Genomic DNA, 27,370 nt, shown 5'->3' with positions numbered 1-27,370 from the left:
CAATGAGATTCTGCTCCCTTCTGGAGCCTGTCCCTAGCGGCCAGTCGATGAATTGCAGTATATGTCACTTCCGTATTGGCTTCAAGAGAAACTGCGGGAGGTTGCTGCTTGGATAAGACCCTATTCCTCATCTGGTATCACACAGAGCCTCTGGAATTCATCGAAGCGCTTTGAAACTGCTTTGATTTGGACCTTCAGCATTTTGGTTGCAACTGAAAACTATTATATGATGAACAATCCTGGAACGTTTTCTTCAAAATACTTAATTTCTTTTTGACTGAAGAAAGAAAGACATGAACATCTTGGATGGCATGAGTACATTTTAAGGACATTTTCATTTTGGGGTGAACTAATCCTTTAATAAAGTCACTTTTAAAGTCATTCAACTCTGCAGTTATCTTGGTAAGGCCACCAGGCAGCTATTTCAAGTCATGCAAGTACATCTATTTGAATCAATTTGAATTTCAATCAGGAATAACATTGAACAACACTAGTATGATAAATTGTGCCTTTTTGTTGTTGTTCAAATCATGCACAAAAACTGTATTTTTAGGCTGGTACATTTCTAGTTTCCATGGAGTGTTACAATTTCTCCTATTTATTTTGTACAAGTAGGCCTTTGCATGCTGGGAAGAAGGAGAAAACATTTTTTTTTTTCACTGTAGGGCTACTTTACTCATTACGGTGTTTAAAAGTTTAAGAGTTGGTAAGATTTTTGTATAGCCTGACAAGCCAGACCCACATCAAGATCTCACCATTAGCAGGGCTCAATCCGAGGGGCGGGATAAACGGTTGTCTTTCAAATTCCCTCTGCATGCAATAGGATAGCGCTACAACCAACCAGAGCAATGAACAAGGTGAAGCGGAGCTAGTTGATAGATTAAACTTTTGCCGTATCCGGTCGGCAAAACTCCGAACACATCTTCCTTTCTTATGAATGACTTCAGTGCCGTTCTTTGTTCTTTTCTCAAAGAAAACCTTAACAACAAGTCTTCCAGAGTCGTGGCCAAAGCTGATTCGAAAGACCGCTCTTCGCCAGCTTCTTTGTTTACAAGTAGCTTGTGGAACCGCGCCAACTCTGCCGTCATTATGTTAAGCCCCCCCACCGACTCTATACACGATGTGATTGGCCTGACCAAAGTTTGGTTTTTCCAGCTCGCACACCAACGGAGAGTTGCTAGACTACCCTGGCTGCGAATTAGATTTGCTAGGGTGCGTCTAGATTTCTAGGCTAATTTTTTTAATGTTTTTGAAAGGAGTCTCTAATGCTCAAAAAGGCTACATTTATTTGAAGAAAAAAAAATGTATATATATATATAGTACAAACAGTAATATTGTAAAATATTTTTTACAATTTAAAATATTTATACAATTTTTTTAAATATATTGTAAAATGTAATTTATTCCTTTGATGGCAAAGCGGAATTTTCAGCAGTCTATTCCAGTCTTCTGTGTCACATGATCCTGATGCTATGCTTATTCAGTGCGCAAGAAACATTTATTATTATTATCACAGTTAAAAATGGTGGTGTTGCTTAAAAATTTTGTGTGATACATAAAACCGTGATACATCTCTTTTGGCATTCTTTGATAAATGTTTAAAAGAACAGTATTTATTTGAAATATAATTGTTTTGTAATAGTACAGGCTAAAAGACTTTGCTGTTGCTTTTGATCAATTTAATGCATCCTTGCTGAATAAAAGTATTAATTTAAAGCTGCCATTGTCACCATCTCAGTTTGAAACCTGAAATTGCAATTATTTGTGGAATTATCGTATTTACGTGAGTTGTGCATTGGCATGGCTCCTCAGCGCGGATTAATCTAATGTTTTAAGGTGTATGTGTGGCTCTCTGTCAGTCCCCGCACCGGTGTGGATATTGTACTTCAGAATCACAGATTCTACGACTTGGAAGTATGACCAAAATAAGAATTCTCACCGGAAAATATCATCTGAACAAGTAACATGTCTGCTACTTTTGTTCTGACCAACTGAGAAAAAAAGCATTACAATAAATCGTATTTAGTGTGTATTAGCATTACCTGTAGATTACTGTACAGTCTAATCTTTTGCTTTTGACTACGGGTAAATCTCCAGCTATCACTGATGATTGTCGTTTGGACCTTTCTGGATTACAATCCACCATCAAAATGATAAATGTTATTATTCCAGCTGCTGTGAGAAAAGACTATAAATGATCCGCCACCTGCAGCATCCTCACATGTGATACTACTAGCCGGACTCCTTCTTTATGTATATAGACGTGACGTAATGGCGCAAAGACGAACGACGACATGCTCGAATTTCCCTGCAGAAATCCACCACCAGTACCACTCAAATTATAACACATTATTACAAGTTTACCGTTGTGAATCAGGCCAGGTAAGGAGATAGTTTTGAACACTGGCTGGTTATTTACTTGAAATTGATTTTGGATAATTTTTAATCAAAAAACTTTGCAGCTTTAAATAACGAAAATCTTACTGACCCCAAACTTTTTAATGGTATAGTATATTTTAGATTAAAAAATCCAATTAATCCGCTATGCTTGTTGGTCTGGTTCATAAAAATCAGATTGCAAATCAATGACATAATTAGTATAGCAAAATAGTATAGTGCAGTGGAGTAGCATAATTGTTGAGGAAGTACAGGAAGGTCAGTATCTCTGGTACCTGCTGTGTTGGAGGTTACTGGGCGGGCAGCTCCATCACACTTGGTCTCGCAGAGGAAATCATCGATGGAAGGGCTCAGCAAGGGACGGCTCTCTTGTTGTTCGCTCACCAGCTGAAAAATCAAGCAGAAGAGTGCGATAAGATCTACATTAATGCACTTGACCACCTCTTCTTGTATTGCTTGAGTTGCAGCCAGCCTCCATTGCGCCATGACCATCTCTGCGTGTGATTGGTAATTCTGATAGTCACCACCCTTACAGCTGCTCCCTATTTTCAGGACTGAGACGACAATTCTCACCTTGCCCCCCTCTGACAAACGTCCCTAGTCTGAGGATGTTTCTCTGTCCCTTTATCACTTAAACAGTTAGAAAGCAGTTCAGTAAAATCACAAATAGTAGCTACATGTCGTGCTTGTTTTCCCATTTCAGAGAACATAGTAATTGTGTATGAATGTAATTATGATAAGGTGTGAGACTGTCTTTATAAAGACCCCATCAGTGTACTATATGAGCTATGTGACAGATTGTGTGTACGTTCTCTTGAGAGACTGGCAAAGAGGTGGCCTTGTGTCTAACAGAATGGAAAAAAACACATCAATCATCATCTGGTTGTTCTCATAGTGTTCATTCAGCCATGCCACAGTCTCATCGGAGGAGAGCACTTTTGTGGGCAGTGCATGGCTACAGCAAATCTGCATCTTCATCCATAACTACCGCTCTTTTGAAAATGTAATCCTTTAGTCAGGTTCCTGATGCTTAATCTGTGTCCTCAATGAGGATAAATTCATTATTTTCTTACTACAAATTCCACATGGTAATTTTTTTTCTTGTTTTTCTTATTTCTTATTTCTGTGTCCATTCTGGGTTTTCATCAGAAGTGTTGCTTAGACTCTTGGGAACAAGTAGTTTACTGATAAATCCTTGAGAAGATCCTCCAAAAAGAGAGACCATATTTGGGTCCGATAAACAGGCTAATCTATTGGATTTGATCATCTCCATTGTTTACATAATTTAAGACACAAAGTTGATCACACCAGCTGAAGCAAACATTTCTAATCATACTGTATATACCCCAACCCCCCCCCCCCCCCCAACCCCCCCCGCCCCGCCCCGACTCCTCCTACCCCTTCTCTCTCTCTCTCTCTCTCTCTCTCTCTCTCTCTCTCTCTCTCTCTCTCTCTCTCTCTCTCTCTCTCTTTTGTTGCAGATTTGCTTATGTGACTACATGACTGGAAGGAGCTAGCTACCAAGCTAAAACTTGCTAATGCTTTATTCAACACTTTCTTCACGTCTGTGTCAGACTCTTACACTGTTGACATAGTGTGAACAGTGCAGCACTTCCAAAACACCAGCTTACCATTGGCCGTCGCTGTTCACGTGAGCACCACGACGCATGCGCACGACTCGTTCTGCCGTAGAACTAGGCACTGTTTACACTGCGTCAACAGCATAAGAGCCTGACACAGACTAGAAGAAATTGTTGAATAAAGTTTTTTTTTTTTTTTTGCACGCAAAAAGTATTCTCGTCACTTCATAAAATTAAGGTTTAACCACTTGAGTCTCGTGGACTATTTAACAATGTCTTTACTACCTTTCTGGGCCTGAAAGTGTTAATTAAATTTCTGTCGATGGAGGGGTCAGAGAGCTCTCCGATTTCATCAGGAATATCTTAATTTGTGTTCCGAAGATGAATGAAGGTCTTAAGGGTTTGGAATGACATGAGAGTGAGTAATTAATGACAGAATTTTCATTTGTGGGTGAACTAACCCTTAACTCATCAAACTACAAAAAAATTTTTTTTCAGTTATACAAGATTCAACTCATTTTTTTAAAGTCGAAAAGACTTAAAGATCCAAGTTGTATTGTATTTAAAAATGTAAAATGTAAGACTTTTTTTTTTACAGTGTGCTCACCATGGCTGAGCATATTTGATAAAAAAATACAGATAAAATAGATAATATGAAATATTATTAGGCTACAATTCAAAACAACTTGTTCTATTTTAATTTATTTTAAAATTTAATTTATTCCGGTAATGGCAAAGCATGATCCTGTAATGGTCACATGATCCTTTAAATCATTCGAATATGCTGAGTTGGTCATGTCTTATTATAATCAATATTGAAAGCACAAATATTTTTGTGGAAACCATGATACATTTCTTTTTTCAGTATAGAAGGTTCAAAAGAACATGATTTTAAAAACAGAAATCATTACAAATGTCTTTTACTTTTCTTCAAATGAATGCATCCTTGTAAATAAAATAATTAATTTCTTTAAAAAAAATTTTTTTTAAATCTCATTGACCCCAATCTTTTGAATAGTAGTGCATGTGTACCTTACAGTTAAGAATTAGGCTGTAGATAATAAATTGAACGCATGATGAAAGCACTGCATTAATGCCACACAACTGTACTCAAGAGAATGTAAATATATGCTGCTGGTTGTAACAACAACAGATGCTTCAAGCAATGCTGCCTAAATGAATAGACTGTGTAATAATGCGTGTTTATCATTTAAAGCCAACTGAAAAGAACTATAAATTGAAAACTCTGACCTTATCAAGACTGGCTTAATTAAGGTCTCCTGCATTTTCCCTCGGATTTCTTTTTAATTTGTCCGGGGCTTAAACAAGACCATAGAGACAAAAGTCCAGCAGGAATTAATTTAGAGATGGACATAGAAAAACTAATTAATTTATAATAACGAAAAATGGATTATGCTATGAGCAAAAAAAAACTTGTGTATTTATAACTAGCGATTGTATGAGGGTTTTGTGATCTCTATACGTACAGTAGCTTGACAGAAGCTTTGAAATAAATACTGAATATTCATGAATAACACGAGCAGTGTATGTTGGCCAGAGCGCTTGGGAGAACATTCCTGTTGTGAGAGTCTGTGCCAGTACGCTGACCCAGCAGTCTTAATTGGGTTGCACAGACAACTCTGGCTCTGCTGGTGTCAGGGAGGAGATTTATTCCTTCGCTGGCTGGAATGCCTGATGTTACCCAAGCTGAACTCCTGCTGTTACAACACCTTGTACATTTTTGATGAAAGTGAAGAAAAAGATGGCACTCTGTCTTTTGTTGTCTTTGCCTTCAAATGCAGAAAGTTCAGATTTGCTGATCAGCAAGCATTTGAACATTTTGAAGTGTCAGGCTGGGTTATGTAACAGCATCTACTGTTCGGATGTTTTATCACTATAGGTGAGCTGGATTTGGAGCTCACTTTTATTTTGCCCCTCTAAGCCTTATTAAAGCATAACTTCCTCCCTTGTGAAGGCCAGCAGAACATGGGCCATAATTAGACGGGGAGAATTATTTTGGAAATATTTTGGGCTCTTCAACTAAATTAGATTGCCTTGTATTCCGTTTAAAACTGTTGTTTTTTTTTGTTTTTTTTACTTCAGGCACAAACTGGTTGCTGACATTATTACGGGTTATTAAGAAGACAAAACTCATTCTTGTAATTAGAGCAGATAACTACAGTCATACTGCAGAACAGTTAGACTACTTTATTAACTCAGTCTGATTAGCAATCTGGTATGGCAAGCCGTTTTGACTTTTAATCATTCACACGATATGAATTTTTGATATCAAGAATTCAATTTTCACTAGTTAAAATGCTTATTTTTGATATTAGGAATTAGATTTCTACAAGTAACAATGGCAATTATTGATATCAGGAATTACATTTCCGCTAGTAAAAATTTTAATAATTGATATCAACAATGATGTCATCATTTACAGAAATTGAATTGTTGGCTCTCTTACTAGTAACAATCACATTCATGATATATGATACTAGTGGCAATCGAATAATTTATATCAAAAATTAAAATTTTTACTAGTAGAAATTTAATTGTTGGTATCAAGAAATATACATTAGCATAAGTAACAACATAATTATTGATATAAAAAATTAAGGTTTTTACTAGTAAGAATTTATTTCTGATATGTGAAATTGGAATTTTAACTAGTAAAAAATCTATTCTTAACATCAACAAATGAATTTAAATGGCAGCCCATGGTGAGATTTAACTAGTGAAAATACAGTTACAGATATCAAGAATTATATTCTTGATATAAAGACTTCGATTTCTGCAAGTGATGATATCATTGTTGATATCAAGAATTGAAGTGGAAATGTAATTCCTGATATCAAAAATTGCCATTGTTACTACTAGTAGAAATCTAATTTCTGATCTCAAGAATTAGCATTTAAATAATGAACATTGAATTCCCGATATCACAAATTCATATCCTGGGAATGAATAAAAGTCAAAATGGCTTGCCATAATCTAGTTGATAGAGGATTTGCTGGGCTGTTCTGTCTGAGAGAAGGAGACACATTTGATGTGTCTTCAGTTAAAGGTGCAATAGTTTAATCATCAGAATGGTGTAGGGCCTACACTCACATGAGATCAAGAAGACTACTTATACTTCAGTTTTCTATAAAAAGTTCTTATTTAATTATTATTACATTATTATTGAACTATTATTATTTAACTATTTGGGGGTTGACCGCATTAATGTATTTTGTCATGTCCCCTAAACGTCGGAGAGAATCATCAGGCCCATTGGCTGCGGCCTCTGATACTCCAAGTGTACTTGTGGTGTACTTCACATGTGGTAATGCGAAGAGCGAAAATTAGACAGTGAAACACACTTATTATCATGACGTGCTTTACCCAATGGTATCCAGCTGCAGGCCCGCAGCACCGCAGTTTCAGAACAGCAGTTTCAGAACCGCAGCCACAGAAGTGAGCAGCGCTACCCTACACATAATTTTCTTTTGTTAAAAATAATTTTCACATGGATTTTGATCGGATCGATGTCTACAATATTTAACAACAACACATTTACTTTTTCTGTTCATATCCTTGAACAAGTGAAACATGCATTTAAGCCAATGAGACATTTGACAACAGAAGCATGAAGGAGAATTTGTTGAGTTGTGTGTGATATTTCTGTCAAGATGTGTTGAACAAATATTGAATCTGTTCACATCTTTCACGTTTTATCATTAAAGCTTTTTTGCATTTGTCAAAAGATATTATTCCTGTTAATATTAAATAATTATTAATTAACGGCGGGTGTGACGTCATGATTGACAGCTGAGAATAATGAAAAGATGTTACTTAAACTCATGGAAACTATGTATTTATTTAATTAAAAAATTGAATAATCAATTAAACATTTATTTATACCTGTATGATATTGCGCTGTAGGGGGCGATTTCGGACAAGGCCCCAGTTTCCATTGGTTGAAATTTCAAATGACATTGGAAAATACTGCATCATGATCGCGACACAATCCGATCCCGGAAGTCCTATAGCTTTGGCTAAGCAGCACGTCATGTCACTCCGTGATCTAAGCATTGTCTTGTGTTTTGTCTGGGCTCTAAATAAAGGAATGCAATCTACTATGGTTTACTAAAGTTTTGAAAAGTTAAAAACAAAAGTGTGGCGCAAAAGCCATTATGTGTGTACTGTTTACATGTGTCAGTGGTGCTTTTTCATACAAATACTTGGTATAGTTTGGTCTCTAACTCAAACAAATATGCGTGTTGTATTCTACTAGTTGAGACCTTTCATCAATATATGACACAATTCTATCAATGTATAATGGTTTTACAGATCACATTTTCATGTAAAGCAGTTCTTTTTTCACACTATGAAAATGGAGCTTCTAATATGTCACCAAATTTAAAAGCGTGATGATTAAGTGATGATCATATTCCCTATATTCACTGTAAAGCCAAGCTTCTAAGCTTTCAATTACCAGAATTTATGCAAATTGACTTTCCTACTGTGAATGCTGATTACCCTTCCCAGATACTGAACATTTTACAGTAATTGTAAAACAGAATAAACTCACTAATTGGTAATGTAAGAAAAATTATTTTGATGGACTTCTCATGAATTTCTTATCTATATAAGGATTATTATTTTATTTTTTTCAGTTCTTCTTAGCTATGCTTTATCAAAACACAAGCATTTTGTACCTCTTCACTTGTGTCTTAGTGTTTGAGCAAGAGGGCATATCCTGAATTATGTCATGGAAAACTTCAACTAATTGTGTCACGTGGGCTTAGCTCCTGGTGGTAACTCCAAGATATTGTTGTCAAGGGAACCTGGAGCCAGTTTAGCTAGCGGGAGTCTTAAGGGGGAAGAGTTAGGGAAGTATGTTGAGGGAGGTAAAAGCTCATCTGAGGCAATTATTAGTGTTATAAATAACAGCATGAACATACACAACTGCATTATGTATGAAGAAATGATTTTCAGAGGTATTTGGCTGTAAAAGGAATAGGCTACCATGTTAAAAAACTATTCTATTTATCTCAAGTGATAAATTGTGTGTGAGGCCTGTATAATTAACTGTATAATTAATATGATATTGGAACTGAAAGTGTTTATGCAACTCAAGCATGGCTGCTCATTTGGTCAAATATTGAAAGTATAAATAAGGACGCCTGGTTCTCGCAATGACAAAGTGTTTTCAATTAAGTTAAAGGGATCTTATTATGCCCTTTTATGAAGTCTTGATTTTGTTTTTGGGGTGTACTAGAATATGTTTTCATGCTTGATTGTTCAAAAAACATTATAACAGCACCTCCCTTCCCAGTCTGGCGCGAACACGACGATTTTGATAAAGCCCCTCCATCCGAAATACGAAATGTGCTGTGATTGGTTTGCTGGCCCAGTGTGTTGTGTTTGGCACTGCTTGTTTGGGAAATGTCCTGCCTATCCATAAGTTCTTCTCTCGCAGTTATGTGTAAATATTAAGGTTATTTCAAACCAGTTCGAGCCCGATTCAGACCCTGACAATGTTAACGAACAAGAGGATCATGTAGAAAGGATTTTGTAAACACGGATTTCACAGGACATTTCAGAGTGGTATGTTTTTGTAATTTTCTTATACATTATAGACACGTCCTATAATTTTCTTATACATTATATGTTATCCACCACTTAATCGGGATGTTTTATTGATATTATTGTCATGATCCCAGCCTGTGTTTCCCTGTCTTGTGAGGACTTTTGTTATTTCTTGTCTTGTGTCATGTTTTGTAGTTCTTTTGTAGTTTTTCATGTTGATTAGTTCTCCCAGGTGTTTCCAATTTAGCCACTCCCTCTTGTTATCTTGTTAAGCTAGTCTTCCCTTTGTATATATAGTGCTTGTGTCTTACTGGTGTTTGTGGGTTGTTGTACTTGTTATGGTTGCTTCTAGTTTGTGTGTCCTAATGGTCTTTGTTCCTTTGTTTCTTTATTCCTGGAGTTATTTTGTTCAATGTGTTATTTTACTAAAAACCTGCATTTAGATCCTTGCCTTCGCATGCTTTCTTCAGCACGTGACAATTATATTGTGTCACAAAACCATGGTTAATTATCTTAATGACCGGTGAACTGTCAAAAGCGAGAGCTTACTCCATAAAATGTGTAGCGCACAGATAAACGTTGAGGTTATAAAGTTCTGGAACAGTGTTATAAATCTTAACCACTTTTGTTTGTCAGCCTTAGGAAGGTCAATCAAACGACTTTTGTAAATGTTGTGGAAAAAACAGTACCTCTTTTGCATAGTGACAACACTTTCTCTTAACCAGGCCTCATCCACTTTTTTGCATATTCTGTGGGTGCGGGTTATTTTAATGAGTAACATTGTGACTTCATAAGATCCACAAAAATCATGTTGTAGTCCAAACGAGCCGTTCGTTGTAGTTCTTGAAAAGGGGATTCTGTTAAATAAAATATCTCCCTTTGTAGTGGATCTTTTTTATGCTTAAAATGCAACATTACACACTAACTAAAGTGGAAAAAGTGGAAAAGCATAATAGGACCCCTTAAAAAACAATTTCATTATGTCATTCATTCAGTGTTCCTGGCTAATTATAAAATCTTTCTCTTCAGATAAAGTCAGAGCCTAGCCGGTAAGTTCTGCAGTTTTTGTAAAGTGATGGCAGGTGTTTAAATATCCACAGTAGCCTATTAAATTGTTTAGGGACACGGAGAAAAAGAAGTGATTTTTCTTTTTGTAAATATCCTATCTATAAATATCCTAATATAACCGAATGACACCCAAATAAACTTTGCCAATGAAATCAACTTCTCATTCGGACCATTAGTTGTTTGTCTATCCATTAGTCGGACTGAAGTTACTACAGGTTCCACATTGTGTTAAATAGGTCAGTATTGATCTGATAACACTGGCATCAGTATTGACATGACTTTACACAGAGGAATGATGCTGTGCTTCACATACCATGTTCGATCTCACCTGATTTGAAAATAAACTAACCTTCACGCTAGTATGGACAAAGCAAAGGAGTGCAGTTGGCTTCAGGTCACTGCTCTATTGATTCTCGACTGATTACAAAACGAACGACTACATGCTTTGCAACGGCATATTTGAATTATCTGTCATTTAGTGACTGGTGAAGCAACAGTGGATGCCAGTTAAGTGCTACATAAGCTTGGAGTAATGCAATTATTATTGAATAGTTCAGAATCTGTCTGACATCAATACAACACACAGACTTGTACTACACAGACGGCAGTTACACATACAAAATATATATTTTTAAAACACAGAACGAGCCACAGACCACACAGGCAACATCAAGATGAGCTATAAAGCTATGACACTAGAATAATATCAACCACGGAAGAGCAAGGAAATGTATTTTTGCCAGAAAGATTCCAGCATCAAATAAATTTGGGTTTGCTCTCATATCATGTAGCTTGTTGCATGTAAAATAAGAGACGGCATATACACTATTACAATTCTGTATATTCATACTATTTATGAAAAATAAAAAACTCTAAAAACTAAAATAAATAATTTTAAATGATTGTTAAAGGGATAGTTCACCAAAAAAATGAAAATTAGCCCATAATTTACTCACCCTCAAGTCATCCTAGGTGTATATGACATTCTTCTTTCAGACGAATAAAGTTATATTACGAGTTATATTACAAAAGTCCAGGCTAATCCAAGCATTAGAATTGGATTCATAGTTGCTCTGTTTTTGAAGTCCATAAAAAGTGCATCTGCCCATCAAATAACATGCTCCACGCAGCTCTGGGGTGTTAATAAGGCTTTCTGAAGCGAATCGATGCATTTGTGTAGGAAAAATATCCATATTTAAAACTTTATAAAGTAAACTTTCGGCCGACCGCCTTCCCTGTTCAATATATGGAAAAATTGTTGAAAGTTCCCCTGCCGATCGAAAGACTAACGCGACCAGGTCCGCTCGTCATGACGTCACGTACGCATCTTGAGTTTCACTTTCAACATTCAACACTTTTCCACAGAAGGCGGTCGGCCGAATGTTGACTTGGTAAAGTTTTAAATATGAATATTTTTCTTACACAAATGCGTTGATTCGCTCCAGAAGGCCTTTATTAACACCCCGGAGCCGCGTGGAGCATGTTATTTGATGGACAGATGCACTTTTTATGGACTTCAAAAACAGAGCAACTTTGAATCCAATTCTAATGCTTGGATTAGCCTGGACTTTTGTAATGTAACTCAGATTTTATTCGTCTGAAAGAAGAATGTCATATACACCTAGGATGACTTGGGGGTGAGTAAATTATGGGCTAATTTTCATTTCTGGGTGAACTATCCCTTTAAGCGAAGTGAATTTAGACATGATAACATAAAGTGCAATATGAAAAATGTATGTTCATTTTGGTATTTGCAACATTGTTAGAAATGTATCAAGCATTAGATGACGGCAATGTAAATATAGGTGGAAATGAGTTTGCACAGTCTAATAACTGATATATTACTGATATATTGTGCATCGCTATGTAAAATATTAGCAAAATAATGTTAAATATATTAAATTAGGGTATATTGCAATTTAGAAGTATGTGGTGAAGTGTTTCCCTATATTTGCAGCTTGAATATGTGATCTTTATTTGGGTGTGTAAAATCCTTGACCCTCTCTAAACATACTGTAAGGCTACGATTTAAATCCATGTGTGTGGCCCATGTGTCCATCTGAAATGATCATTTCTATTGTCCCCATTCTATTGCTAGTGACAAGCCTTGCCTGATGTGAAAAGCTCAATTTTATACCCCACAGAGCTGCTCTGAATTAAATAAAAAAAAGCCAGTGTTAGCTGTTGTGTTGTCGGTTAGACATTTATGATGGCAGAGACACACTGATTTTTTTTAGGCTAAATGGTAGAGATTAGACATGTGATGGTCAAAGCCTTGCCATTGGTTATCATCATGCAGCGTGAACGGAGGTGCTGTCTCTCTCTTGCGGTAGCTGCAGTAGTTCTGCCCACCTTGTTTGTCACCGTGAGGAGGGGCTTGCCTTCTGAGGACGCCTTATTGGGTATCTCCTTCAGGACCATGGCAACGGTCTTATCTGCAGCCCTAGAGTCTTTCCCCTACAACAGTGAAATCAACAATGACTTGTGTCAGGACAGAATATTTAGGTATTCCAAGTATTATTCGTCCTACGGTGCTTATATGCTATGTAAGATTAATATGATCACACTGAGTGTCAACAACACACAGCAAAAGGAAACACTGCCTAAAGCCACACATGAAAACAGCTGTATGGAGTGACAGTATGTTCTTTCTCACGTCACCCTTTGGATTACTTTGCGTGATGAAGTGTGATATCACAAAGAGGCCACCACAGTCATGCAAGTGATAAGGGTAGCTGCTGTCAACTGCTTTTATCTGAGCTACAGACACAGAGACGTATGGCCATTCTGAACAGTCAGTCACTTGAGGATTCAGCCACTGCCTCCCCTGGGGAAGACGACATCCTATTGCTCCAAGGCCAAGTTACATAATGGGTTAAATTGAATTGGACAGCTCTGTTCAACTTGGCTTAATTTGCACTGAGTAAATGCATCTATCTATCTATCTATCTATCTATCTATCTGGCCATCATTATATCTATCTGGCCATCATTCTATCTATCATTCTATTCTTGGTCAATAATGCTTCAAACTTCAAAGATTTGTAAACTTTTTTTCAACACTTTCAAATAAGGCTTTATCAAGCCAACATTCAAAGTTTGTCTTGGAAAAACAGTGCTTTTCTAAATAAAAATGACATTACTAATTACATTTCAATTAAAAAGAAAAATTACAGAATTTCTTTGAAATTCAATGAATCCCTTAAAAACATGGTCAGTGGTAAAACATCCATTGCTAAAGTCTCATTTGATAAAATGAGTCTCGGATAAAACCCCATCCACCTCTACATTTCAAATTCTAGTTTGGTGTGGTGACGTGAGTATTAGATTTCATAAAGATGAAATACTGCATCTTTGCAAAATCTAATTCTATTTATATATATATATTTTAAAAAAAACACAATTTACACCTTAAAACTTTCCAGCCATCTTTTTTTACGATAAAATGTATTCCCTGATGGTGTAATCTAGCATGGCTCTGCCATTAGAGATAAGGAAAGTAATCTCTTTCTCTGAATCACACTGTCGTCATTCTTAAAACGAGAAGTGCTCAATTCTCAATTCATTCACTCAACCCTGGGATTGTGTCTTAGTGGTCTAGTGCCATTGTGTGTACGTGACCTGAGAGACATCTCTCCAGAGAACTTAATGCTATTAAAGGAGACAAAAAACACCTGTGTTTGCAGACAAACTTCTACGTCTTAGTTGACTGATATAAAGTGTAAGTGTTTTTTATTAAAAATGTAAGCAGTCCTTACAAAGTGACGAGTCTTCTCTGCGTCATGATTTCTCTTGGTCATCTTTGCCCTGTTGCCCTCTGATTAAACCCTCATGTTCTGTTTGCGGTTCCCAAGGCCATTTTACAGTTTTTCTCAGTCGCTTTGGTACATTTCTCAGATCAGAATTGAAATTCTCAAAGCTACCTGTTCAATCTTCACATCATTGTGTCACTTGTGCACATCAAAAAAGCAGTATCTCATTTCTTTGAACAAGTTGCAAATGCTTGTGTACATCCATGCAAATGATTATGTACAATTCTCTGCTGTTTCCTACATTATCAGTTGCTTATGTCATGTTGATCAAAATGTATTATATTGGGTCTCTGTTGAATAGTCTCACCCCCCACAACATTTAGGCATTAGTTCATAGCATAAGTCTTTACATGCAAAATGGTTGAACAAGTTGTCATAAAATGTCAAGCATATTTCTATACATTTCCGTTAGATGTTCACATTTCTACTTTTGTTTTTCTGGGGTTTTTTTCTTTGTGCTATGCAGTGCTGTCTTTTCCTTTCTGTATCGCAATGACATGGTCTGTCAACAAATTACAGTACAAACAGTAAAAGCATAAATGTGAATCTTGTCCAGTCTCTTGCATTCAAACTCCCACATACACTAAGGTGTAACCTACAATTTACAATAATTGTCATCAAAATTTTAGCCATATTTCCTCAGAACATCCCTCCAGAGTACAGTTATATTGACAATATGACTAAGCAATTTGTGTCTTATTCATACACAATGACACAAGGACTTGTCATTCTGATGGCACTGACATGTTCATTGACACAGATATTTACTTTTGAGAGATGAACAAAGGATTTTGAGCAAGAGACTGGCTTTTGCAGGTAATCCATGGTGTTTTGCTATTTGTACGAATTGTTTTGAGGAATGCACTTGCTGTTTTGCAAATGTCCAGGATGATTCGAGAAATTTACCAAAGCGACTAAGAAAAACTGTAATAGCTCAAGAAAATATTTAACATTTCACATCAGACGGATACTAAAATACTTTTATTATTCTTAAGACAACATTTGAATTAATAACACACGTCAACGCAATTACATTATTTGCCTGGGGGTCTCAAGGCCTCCAGATACAAAACATGAAAAAATAAACTGAATATAATATAATGGAAATTGAATTGTGAATGCCTTTGTGATATCACGGTATTAGAACATTTTACCTATATTTTTGGTTGAAAGGAGAAACAATCAAATATCTTATGTTCACCAAGACTGCATTTATTTGATCAAAAATATATTAAAAACAGTGAAATACTATTACAATTTAAAGTAACCATTGTCTATTTTAATATATATTTAAAAATGTAATGTATTCCTGTTGTGGCAAAGCTTAATTTTCAGTAGCCATTACTCCTGTCTTCAGTGTCACGTGATCCTTCAAAAAGCATTCTAATATGCTTTAGTTTACTGAAACTACAGGTGTTGATCTCAAAATTTATGAGACCGCAAATTAGTTGTGGAAATAAACAAATAGTGAGTGTAATGCTGCTATTAACGCAGTTTACGATTTAAATAATCTCACAAGTGCCTGGTATCAGCTGGTATCAGTGGTGCTGAACTAATAGTTTCCTTGATGAGTAAAAAATGTCTGCCATTTTTCACTGATCACTTCCTCAAAAAGGTGATATCTCAAATAATTGATTACACTCAGTTGATTTAACAGTAGTATTCCCACCTTTTTTTTATACAAATGTGTAAATTAACATCTCCTGCATGCACAATGTGTCACATTTCCAAATTATATTCTCATTTGTTAATCATCATGTATCCAAATTATCTTGTAGGCACAATGCATGGGTTCTATATATTCCACCTATTTAGCAGCAATTAGGAAGATAGCAGTAATCCGTTTGTGAAGTGTGACATGGGGTTGGGCAAAATTCTGAATTTCAGTGGATCCTTTTCTATTCATGAATTGGAAATTGAATTGGAAGATAAATTCAAATGAGAGGTAAATGACTTTATGGAACTGCAATTCAAAGAAATGCAACACAGTTGCACAGCAGGAGGAATTTCATTAGTCCAACAGAAGTTGACAAAAAAAATTATGTTCGTTGTAAGCTGCTTAAAGTTGTTTGGCTCCATTTTGATGATTTAGGGGTATTAAAGCATTCAGAGAAATTAAGTGTTCTTCCATTGCGGTCAATAAAATAAATAACAAACATAAATATAAATTCTACTTCAAATTCAGGAGCTGAATTTAAAAGGTGTTCTCATGTCACATCTGAATAGTGCACAACCCGGTGAACTGCTCCAGAGCTGGTGCTTGCAGCCTTGCACTCTGCATAGTCTTTGGATTATGTAACAGTAGCTTGGATAATGCATGGCTTTTTGATGCATCTCTAGTTCAGCTCCTGGCAGGACTTGGTCCATTTGCAGGATCTGCCTGCAGCTTCAAAGAGAACATTCATATTAAATAGCCTTGACTGCCCACTGGACTCAGGACCAATTGCCATTATGTGTGAACAAAACACTGCGCTTCTTCTAATATTACATGTCTGTACAAGAGGGGCAGTTAAGAAGGGCCTGTAACAAAAATAAACTGTGGCTGTGAAATGAAGAGACACATGTTGGGAGATGTCCTCACAGGGATTCTACTACTAAAAGTCAAGTTAAATCTTAAACATTTTGAATGCCAGTGAACTCAACATAATAATTAGGGGCCAACCACCGCTCAAAAAAATGCGTACACTTAAAAAAATAATTCAGGCCCTTCATAAATATGACACATTTAAATTATGTTCACTTAACTTAAATGTATCTAATTTTGTCACAACTTAATTTAATTGTGTTCAATCAACCTAATATATTTAAAACTGAAATTTACTTAATTCATTTGTGTTAAAACTACATTAAATATTTGTGTTGACATAACTAACTGGGCACTGGATCTGTGGTTCCCAGCATGCTTTGCAAGGGACTCCAGAGAGTAAATTTAGGGATTAAAGTGTTATTTTATGTGTTTTTCTGTAAAAGGGAAGATAATGTTAGTAAATGTTAGTGTTTAATTTTCAGTTATGTTGGATATTTAGAGGAGTTTATGTAATGTTTTTTTTAATTTTGTGGTTACTATTATGCTGAAGAGTGGCGCCTGTGTTTAGGCTGTGGGCACCCATGCTAATGTCTGGAGCGACACCAGTCTTTTCTTATATTTTCATTATAGTCAGTCATTGTGTATGATGATAAATAAAACTGCTTATAATAGATTTTCCAATTAAATGTTTTAATTTAAGTTGGACAAATATAAAAAAGTCATGTTATAAGTATATAAATATCATTTAAACTGTATTTGATAAAATTGAGTTGGACCAACTCATTACATTGTCCAAAATTGAGTTGGACCAACTCAATTACATTTTATTGCATGAATTAGTTTTTTTTTTAGTTGGGACTACACAAATTTATTGGATGGAAAACCTGCCCTCAATTAAATTGAGTTTGTCCAATGAGTTCTTTCTTAGAGTGCACCTATTGTATCTGTTAGTGTTCTTCTTCTTAGACTCTGGAAATCTATGGCAGCCACAGGCGTATTTTGCGGGAGGGGTGGGATGTGTCCCCATGCACTTTTTGCCAGCGTCGGTACGGTCCCCACTACTTTTTGAAACATCTTTCAGCACTGATGTACATCTCCAGGTAATTAGCAATTCATTCGTTTGTGTTAAATAAGAGGCGTTCTGGTGCTGGAACGTGTTGTTTTTGAAACCATGCTGAGTGCTCGTTGCTGCTGTTGCCTTCAGTGGTGGAAGGCAACAGTTTTCTCTTGACACTTCACAATCTTCTCACACAAAAAAACCCAGCTTCAATTGATCGCTTAAGGCTGTTTGTGGAAACTCTCTATTCATTCCAGTGAAACCACAAAACAAAATGCTCACAAACGTGTCCCTACTCTTGATATACAATAAATGATTATCTTCTTTGGTTTTAATGAGAGAAAAAAAAACTATTCAAGGGCGAATTAGAAACCAGACACTCTGGCACACTTACGGTACTGATGGCAGCCCATAGAACCTCTTTCAGGAAAGTTAGAGACTCTAGTGCGACCAACTGTGCAAAGTTTCACGTACATTTATGCTAATAACTTTTGAACGGTAAGGCTAGAAACAAATTACTCATTACTCCAGTTTGTCTGATGCTCCTAGCCATGCTCGCATGTCTTATCATGCCTTCTTTGTGCTTGGCCCCTTAATTGCTGCTTGCAGCTATATTTAGTGGCCAAGCACCGAAGGTGTGTAGGCACCTATTGTATCTGTTGGCGTTCTGCTTCTACTCTTGAGTCTATGGAAGCCCATAGAACCGTATGGTAAAAAGTTGTAAACATCTCTGCACGCTCTGTTAAATTGAAATGGCTTATCACAGTACCACAACTTGCAGGATCATCTGAAATGAAAACATCCAGGGGCTATCCTAACTCAATACGACGAGATGGCAGTGAAAGTACCGATATTTGGACTTGTACTTATAGTGAATTTTTTACACAGCACTAAAATATAGTTGTCAGTCCCATATTTTGTGCTTAATACAGCTGCGTTCATACAGCACTATATCTGCAGTGGGTGCAAGACAGCGAGATAAGCGACTCAAACATGCTCTCTGCAAATGGTTACAAAGCATTTAACACTGTTGTTGGTTTTGAAATATATAATGAATCTAACTCATGCCTTGATTGGTTCCATTTCGGATGGGAACTCGAACTGTGTCCTAGGACGCTAATGGGGAATGTCTACAGCATGACCGGTGTCTGAAGCACGCGTCAAAACACAACAATAACATTGGCCCATGACGTCACAACTGATATAGTATAACAGTATAACACATCATCCGCTTTCTTGTCCTCAAGAGCCGTTTGTTTGTGACGTGTCGAAGGCAGTTACGGCAGCAAAATCTTTCCGGAAATGCGTACATCCGTGTCAGTGCTATCTGACACCTGATGATACACAAGATCTGTGATTTCCGATTTCACCCTCTGAGCTTTTCTGTACATCCACTGAGATGGTGGTCAGGAAGTTCAGAGAGGCGAAGGCGCGGTCTGCAGCCTTTAAGACCTATATACCTCGGCGGTCCAGGTCCATGCCCCAAATCTCTATGAGGATGAGCATCATACTCTGGAGCGTCATCCAGAGTAAACACGCTCAGTGTTCTCGGGATGCAGAGGCCAAATAACATCTGCCTCATTCCTTCTTTTGAGGTCAGGTGGGGTGTGTTAGAGGCTTCCAACATGTGCTTACATCAGGCCCTGAGGATGGAGCTATGATGTTGTTTTGCAGTGTTTTATTATTTATATTCCTGCCCTCTGATTGTTGGATATTGGGTTTTTAAGTTGAGCATAGTTAGGCCTCCTCTCTTTTTAGAGAGTGATTTTGCTGAGGCCTCCACTCTCAGAATCCGTCCAGGTTGGTACTATCGAGTCGTTGGCTCTCGTGAGCCTCCTTGGTAGAATGGCTAAGGTCTCCTCTAGTTTTGAGAGTCATTATGCTGAGGCCTCCGTCTTTTCAGAGCTCAGCCTGGGCAGTGCCTTCGATACGTTTGGCTCTATGAGGCTCCCCAGTGTGACTTCCAGTGGAAGTGTAGTTGGGTCTCCTCTCGTTTTGGAGAGTTATTTTACTGAGACCTCTGCCCCCCGGAGCTCCAGTATCAGGTTGTAGAGCTGCCTTTTGAGCCTTCTTGGTAAGCAGTCATTGCATAGAACGTAGTTAGGCCTCCTCTTGATCTAGAGTCGTCATGTTGAGGCCTCCGCTCTTAGGCGCTAGATATGAACAGTGGTGTTAGGTTGTATGGCTCTCTGTGAGCCTTCTTGACTATCTGTTCTTATAGTAAAGTGTTGTTAGGTCTCCTTTCGCTTTAGAGAGTCATCCAGCTAAAGCCATTGGGCTTTGCCTGTATAGCAGTATTGAGTTGTTAGGACTCTTTTTTGAGCCTCTTAAAGGAACACGCCGACTTTTTGGGACTTTAGCTTATTCACCGTATCCCCCAGAGTTAGATAAGTCCATACATACCATTCTCATCTCCGTGCGTGCCATAACTCTGTCTGACACAGCCACCGCTAGCCTAGCTTAGCACAAAGACTGAAGGTAAATGGCTCCAGCTAGCCTACTGCTCAATAAGTGACAAAATAACGCCAAAATTTTCCTATTTACATGGTGTGATGTGTATAGTTACATCGTGTACTAAGACTGACAGAGAATGAAAAGTTGCGATTTTTCTACCTTTTTTTTGACCGATATGGCTAGGAACTATACTCTCATTCCTGCGTAATAATCAAGGAACTTTGTGCTGTACCATGGATGCAGCGGCGCAATGATATTACACAGCGCCTCAAAATAGTCCCCAGCACCCTCTCTGTGCAAGCAGGTTGTCATGTTGGTTATGTTGACGGAAGTTAGCCTATTTAATGAGAATGGTATGTTTGTATGTATGGACTTGAGAATGGAATGTATGGACTTATCTAACTCTGGGGGATACGGTGAATAAGCTAAAATCCCCCAAAGTCGGCGTGTTCTTTTAACGTCCTTGGTGTAGAATGTAGCTAGTCTTCCAATCATTTTAGAGAGTTGATGGGCGACATCACAGGGCCTTCGTTAATAGAGCCCAGTCGGGGTGGTCGTGCCGTGTTGTATGGCTCTCTGTGAGCCTCCTTGGCAGAACCACCCTTAGGGGAGCGTTGTTAGGTTTTCATCTCGATTTAGAGAGTCGTCATGCTGAGACCTCCGCTAAATATTTTAGAAACAAACCAATTAATACCACAAAACTGCACAGAATTCATCAAATCTATTGCTACTTACTGACAAACATGTTGTTGTTTTCCTCCATAACAGCATAAAGGAACTGTTTTTTGTTTGTGTCAAAGGCATATTACAAAGACAGTTCTGTACAATTAACAGTATGGAATGTACAATTGAGGACATATAAAAAAACTCTAAGAAATTATTTCCATATAAAACAATATTATCCAAAAACATCCAAAAATGAAGAATTTTTTTATATTAATTGGAATATACTTCAATCTTAATTGGAATATACAATAAAAATAACAATGTACTAAAAGTAACAAATGTAATAATATATTAAATAAAATCATATTTGTTAATTTAATTATGATTTCCAAATATGATTTCCATCTTTAAACATTGTAAGTTATATGGTAGGCACAGTATGTAAAAATATTAAGATCCCTATTAGATAGGAATAATAGAGTCTTGCATGGCCACACCACCACTGAAGAAAATCATTTTAAAGACGTTTCTCCTCAGGGCAGCTCAAAGTTCCTGGATCTGATTCATCACGCCTGCTTGCCACCTTTAAATGTTTATGACTGATGTATCAGCAGAGGTTCCAATCTCTTAAAAGAGCTACTGCTTTGACACTCTCAGAGGTGCTTGCATTTACATTACCCACTGTGTCCTAATACAAACCGCTAGCCTTTACATGCCAAACCACAGTGCTCTACAGTCACAGCTGGTTCTAACAAAGGGTATTAAAGTGAAGTGCTGTGAGAGATTGCATGTCCCGTGTTATAAATATAAACAATTCTTCAATGTGGTCATTTATGCCAATTTGCAGCTGCAGCAGTACGTCATGCAGCACACAGAATTGTGCCCTACAAATGTGGCGGACTCCCGCTCATTTAATGATTTTAATTTTCTCCCTGTGCTGGGAGCAATTTCGGCTGCTGATCTAATTAGAGCATTTCAGGGACTAAGCAGAGATGGAATACATTGTTCTGATAATCTGGGAAAATTTCTGACCAACTTTATTCAGAAGGAGGTCTCACATATTGAGATAGTTGTGCAGAAATATAGATTAGTACACCTGGAAAGTACTAGCTAGTTTCAGAGATGGTCATGGAAGTTAATATTAAGTATATTTAATGAAAAATACTAAGTAACTTTTATGTTAGACACAGAATTGTCAGTTGCCACAGCAAAATTTACCATTTGTGTTTCTGACCAACACAAACATGATGTTTCGTTCCTGATTGAATCAGTGTTTCTGAACCGATTGGTTTAATGAATGATTCAGTGATTCAATCACAGAGACATTAGCTATGTCCAAAAATGGCATACTGTCTGAGATTCTACATTTGATGAGGAACTTATTTCGTTAAAAAGTATATTCTATATAAATGCATGTAATATGAATGAAATCTAGCACTTTATCTGCCATGTTGTCATTGACTTGCAGTGTCAGTTTGTCACCTTACGCCATTTATAACTCCTACTCACTCCTACTCCTGATGCAATTCAGAATCTTGGCAGAAGGCCAAAGTTTCTCAATACTATGAATTCGGACATTCTATCTCAGGAGTGTCCAATCGCACTCCCGGAGGGCCACTGTCCTGCAAAGTTTAGCTCCAACCCCAAGTAAGCACACCTGAACCAGCTAATCAAAGTAAGTATGCTGAAAATAAGACTAAAATATAGCTACCCGTTCAATTTATTCAAAATAAAGCAAACAATCACTTGATATGCAATGTCCAAAATCTGACTCACACATTCCAGTTTACATTGAGTTTCTTTGCTAGAGGAAAAGACAGAGTTCCCTGCAATCAGCGGGCATCTAGATGTCCTTGCGCTGATGCTCGTTGTGGCCATTAAATAGGTCTCTCATCTGGCTTTGCTGCCTTTAGCCATTCTCTTGTATCTGACTCACTGAACCCTTGTTATGTGGCATCATTGTCTATTCCATGAGTCTCTTTGGACAAATTTTTATTGTAAAGCACAAGTAATCTTGATAATGAAATACTCGCCACTGCAGCACCAACACCATTGCCCACAAAACCAAGGAAGAACAATTTAAAGGTCAGGTTCTGTGTAAAAGCTTTCTTTCTCATTTTCCTTTGTTCTTTGCCGACATGTTAAATGCTAATGCTAAACTCAGAGAGCCCCTGCAGAGCACATTCAGGTGCACAAAAGCACCTTCAACATCTGAGGGCAGAGTTAAGAATACATGCCAGCCAATTAAAGTCTTGTTAACTCGAAGTTGAGTTTTCTTTTTTGCCTTACCTTTCCATTGCCGTAACCAAATCAGCAACTAAGACTTGAAAGTTCATACTTTAGAATTGTTATATTAATGAATGGGACTTTTATGGTAAAATGAAGCAATTGTGTTCTTGGCAACTAAATCTAATTTCAACACATTTATTGAAATGCCATCCTCTTAATTTTGACATTTCATCTGAAGATCAACATTTGTGAGATTTATTCCATCAGTTTTGTTGTTAGTTGACATTTTTGTCACTAGATAACACAGATTATGTGAATATATAACTCATCACATTAAATATCAGAAGTTCCTATATACTGTATATTTGATGACGGAGGAATCATACATTTAGATTGGACAGTGAAAATATGTTTTTATTTTAAGTGACAAAGTAATGTTAGACCCTTGGGGTAAAGCAACCTACTTAATAAGTAACCTACTTACTTATTAATTCCATGAAAAAACCTTCTTTAAAAATGACTAATTAGATGAATGAATTATAATTTACATATTATAATTTATATTTGGTATTTATTTATTTATTTGAAGGAGAAAAGTGTACACAAAGAATTATAAATATTGTATGATACAATACAATGTCCATATACACTCACCTAAAGGATTATTATGAACACCTGTTCAATTTCTCATTATTGCAATTATCTAATCAACCAATCACATGACAGTTGCTTCAATACATTTAGGGGTGTGGTCCTGGTCAAGACAATCTCATGAACTCCAAACTGAATGTCAGAATGGGAAAGAAAGGAAATTTAAGCAATTTTGAGCGTGGCATGGTTGTTGGTGCCAGACGGGCCGGTCTGAGTATTTCACAATCTGCTCAGTTACTGGGATTTTCACGCACAACCATTTCTAGGGTTTACAAAGAATGGTGTGAAAAGGGAAAAACATTCAGTATGCTGCAGTTCTGTGGGCGAAAATGCCTTGTTGATGCTAAAGGTCAGAGGAGAATGGGCCGACTGATTCAAGCTGATAGAAGAGCAACTTTGACTGAAATAACCACTCGTTACAACCGAGGTATGCAGCAAAGCATTTGTGAAGCCACAACACGCACAACCTTGAGGCGGATGGGCTACAACAGCAGAAGACCCCACCGGGTACCACTCATCTCCACTACAAATAGGAAAAAGAGGCTACAATTTGCACAAGCTCACCAAAATTGAGCAGTTGAAGACTGGAAAAATGTTGCCTGGTCTGATGAGTCTCGATTTCTGTTGAGACATTCAGATGTAAGAATCAGAATTTGGCGTAAACAGAATGAGAACATGGATCCATCATGCCTTGTTACCACTGTGCAGGCTGGTGGTGTAATGGTGTGGGGGATGTTTTCTTGGCACACTTTAGGCCCCTTAGTGCCAATTGGGCATCATTTAAATTCCACGGCCCACCTCAGCATTGTTTCTGACCATGTCCATCCCTTTATGACCACCATGCCATCCTCTGATGGCTACTTCCAGCAGGATAATGCACCATGTCACAAAGCTCGAATCATTTCAAATTGGTTTCTTGAACATGACAATGAGTTCACTGTACTAAAATGGCCCCCACAGTCACCAGATCTCAACCCAATAGAGCATCTTTGGGATATGGTGGAACGGGAGCTTCGTGCCCTGGATGTGCATCCCACAAATCTCCATCAACGACAAGATGCTATCCTATCAATATGGGCCAACATTTCTAAAGAATGCTTTCAGCACCTTGTTGAATCAATACCACGTAGAATTAAGGCAGTTTTGAAGGCGAAAGGGGGTCAAACACAGTATTAGTATGGTGTTCCTAATAATCCTTTAGGTGAGTGTACACACAACTATTGAGGAAAGGGACGAAGACAAAAAAATAATTTTGTTTAAATTAAACCCATTTAATTTTTTAACTAGTTGCTGTATGTTTGTATAAACTTAAAGGTGCAGTACAGAGATATACACATGAAGGCATGAGGAACAACTAAATAATAGTATTTATAGTAATAAAAAATATTTAATGATATGATAAATATTAATATATTTATCACTTCATTGTTATAAAATGTCTTTAATAAATGTAAAACAAATTTTTAATTTCCTTGACTGTGATTCTGTGATTTTTTTCTTCTTCCAGTCATGAAAATGTATTAATTCTGAGTGAAATAAATTGATCAAATGTATATTTAACTAGAACATTGGAGCATTTTACATTATTGATACATCAAAAAATTCATTTTTTTATCAGATATATTTTATACATTTTGCAAACATCTGATAACATCATTTACATTTTCTATATAAACAGTTATACTTGCCAATGTTTCCATTTATTTTCCCTAGCAAAAATATTTGGTGATTCTGAACTCATGTCTAAATATGTTCCATTGGGTGGCGTCTTAACCCCATCCTCCCTTATGGGGTCAGTTTTTGGCAACATGGTAGAGGAGGCTCTGCGTAACTTTCAGCAATGTCACCAATGCCCTTGAGACTCGTTAAGGCTGTAGTATTTTACAGTAATTGCGGGGTGATGTGAATATATAGTAATTTAAGCGTTTCATCGCAGTGTTTTGATGTGTATGTTGATTTAAGATTACTTTTTTTAATTACCCTTGTTGATAGCTGTAAAGCTGCTTCATGAGCCATCTTCTCAAAAAATGAAACAAGAGCATTGAAGATATTACATGGAGGAATAATTACGGTGACACAAACAAATTTACCAACCCAGAATGATAAACAACGTGCCAAAGGAAACCAATCTATTTATGTGAAATAATTGGTTCATGCCTCAGCATGCAAAAATGGTGGCACGGCGAGAGAGAGAGAGAGAGAGAAAGGTAAAGGAAGATTGCATTGCATTGCATTACCTATTTCCTGAGATGGGGATGCATGTTTGTATATGTTATACGAAACCACAAGGACATAAAATTCAGGATGTAACAGTGAAAATATTCAGATAAAAGGCACTGCTCGCGTCTCTGAGCTGGTGGTAACTGAGAATATACATTACACAAAACCTGTAATTGACCCCTTGAAAAAACACTGTATAAAGCTATGAAAGCCGCACACTTCCTGTCCACTTTGTTCTGCAGGGTGACCTGATCATCTCCTCATGATTTGTTGTTGACTGTTTAATGAGAATATAATGACTGGGCGGAGAGCTGGTAATGAGCCGCACCCCTATGCATGACCAGTTTTTGGTGATCAGAACCCTTCAGAATGTGTTTTGGGACTTTGTGAATGCCCTGCACAGTCTGTTGTTTCCAAATCCCTTGTTCTATAGCGGCAAAGCCTATTATCGCCATTATTTAGCCAGCCTGAGTCTTAAGGGTCTCCAATTAATGGGTGTCCTAACTTTCTCCTCTGGCTCTTGGGAGGCTACTCCTTTGTGGTGCATCACTAGGACTGTCCTAGGACGAATCCTCTTTGGTCTCTAAGGAAAAGAGCTGGAAAAGCTGCCCGCATATGTGCGACCTGAGGTCAAAACATTCCCCATAAAAAATGTCCCACAAGACATTTTTTTATCTTTGCTGGATCGCAAAGGTGTGAAGCTATAGGATTAGGGAATGGCGAGAATGATCTCGCTGTTCATAAGGATGAGACTGAGGCTTATGGTACTGAGCTCTCATAGGCTTTTGGATGTTCTTTTTTTGCTCTCGAGGTAAACTACATTCAATTTCCTGAACAGACCTGGCAATCCTGACAATTCTCACCTTACATCAAGAACAAGAACTATATTAATGGCATGTCTGAAAGATTGTTTACCTTTGACATGCTTACCATACATAAAGAAGATGAGGTGCTAACACATTTTGCAATCATTTAGAATATAAGATATTCCAATTGCATTTTTGTCCACACATAACAGCTATTAAAACACAGCTAACGCATATTCTTTTAAATTGTTTTGAAAAGGAAAATACATTTTAATTCGATTTTTGTGTGTGTTCATAGGTCAGTGCTGCCTACAATGTAGGGACTAATGC

At 37.1% G+C, this 27,370-nt stretch overlaps 1 protein-coding gene across 1 annotated transcript in view; it reads right to left on the bottom strand.

Moving 5' to 3' along the window:
• Window positions 1-27,370, bottom strand: part of pex5la (peroxisomal biogenesis factor 5-like a) — a 105,775-nt gene that overhangs the window by 42,415 nt on the left and 35,990 nt on the right. Inside the window, exons 2-3 of the mRNA XM_079840188.1 lie at window positions 12,972-13,076; window positions 2,673-2,784 (exon numbers count right to left, since the gene is read on the bottom strand). Coding sequence (XP_079696314.1) covers window positions 2,673-2,784; window positions 12,972-13,076 — 217 coding nt within the window. The remainder of the gene's footprint in view (window positions 1-2,672; window positions 2,785-12,971; window positions 13,077-27,370) is intronic.

This window comes from Gobio gobio (assembly GCF_949357685.1).
Source record: "Gobio gobio genome assembly, chromosome: 17".
NCBI lineage: Eukaryota > Metazoa > Chordata > Actinopteri > Cypriniformes > Gobionidae > Gobio > Gobio gobio.
Note: the sequence above shows the minus strand (reverse complement) of the source record. Positions and strands in the feature narration are given on the sequence as shown.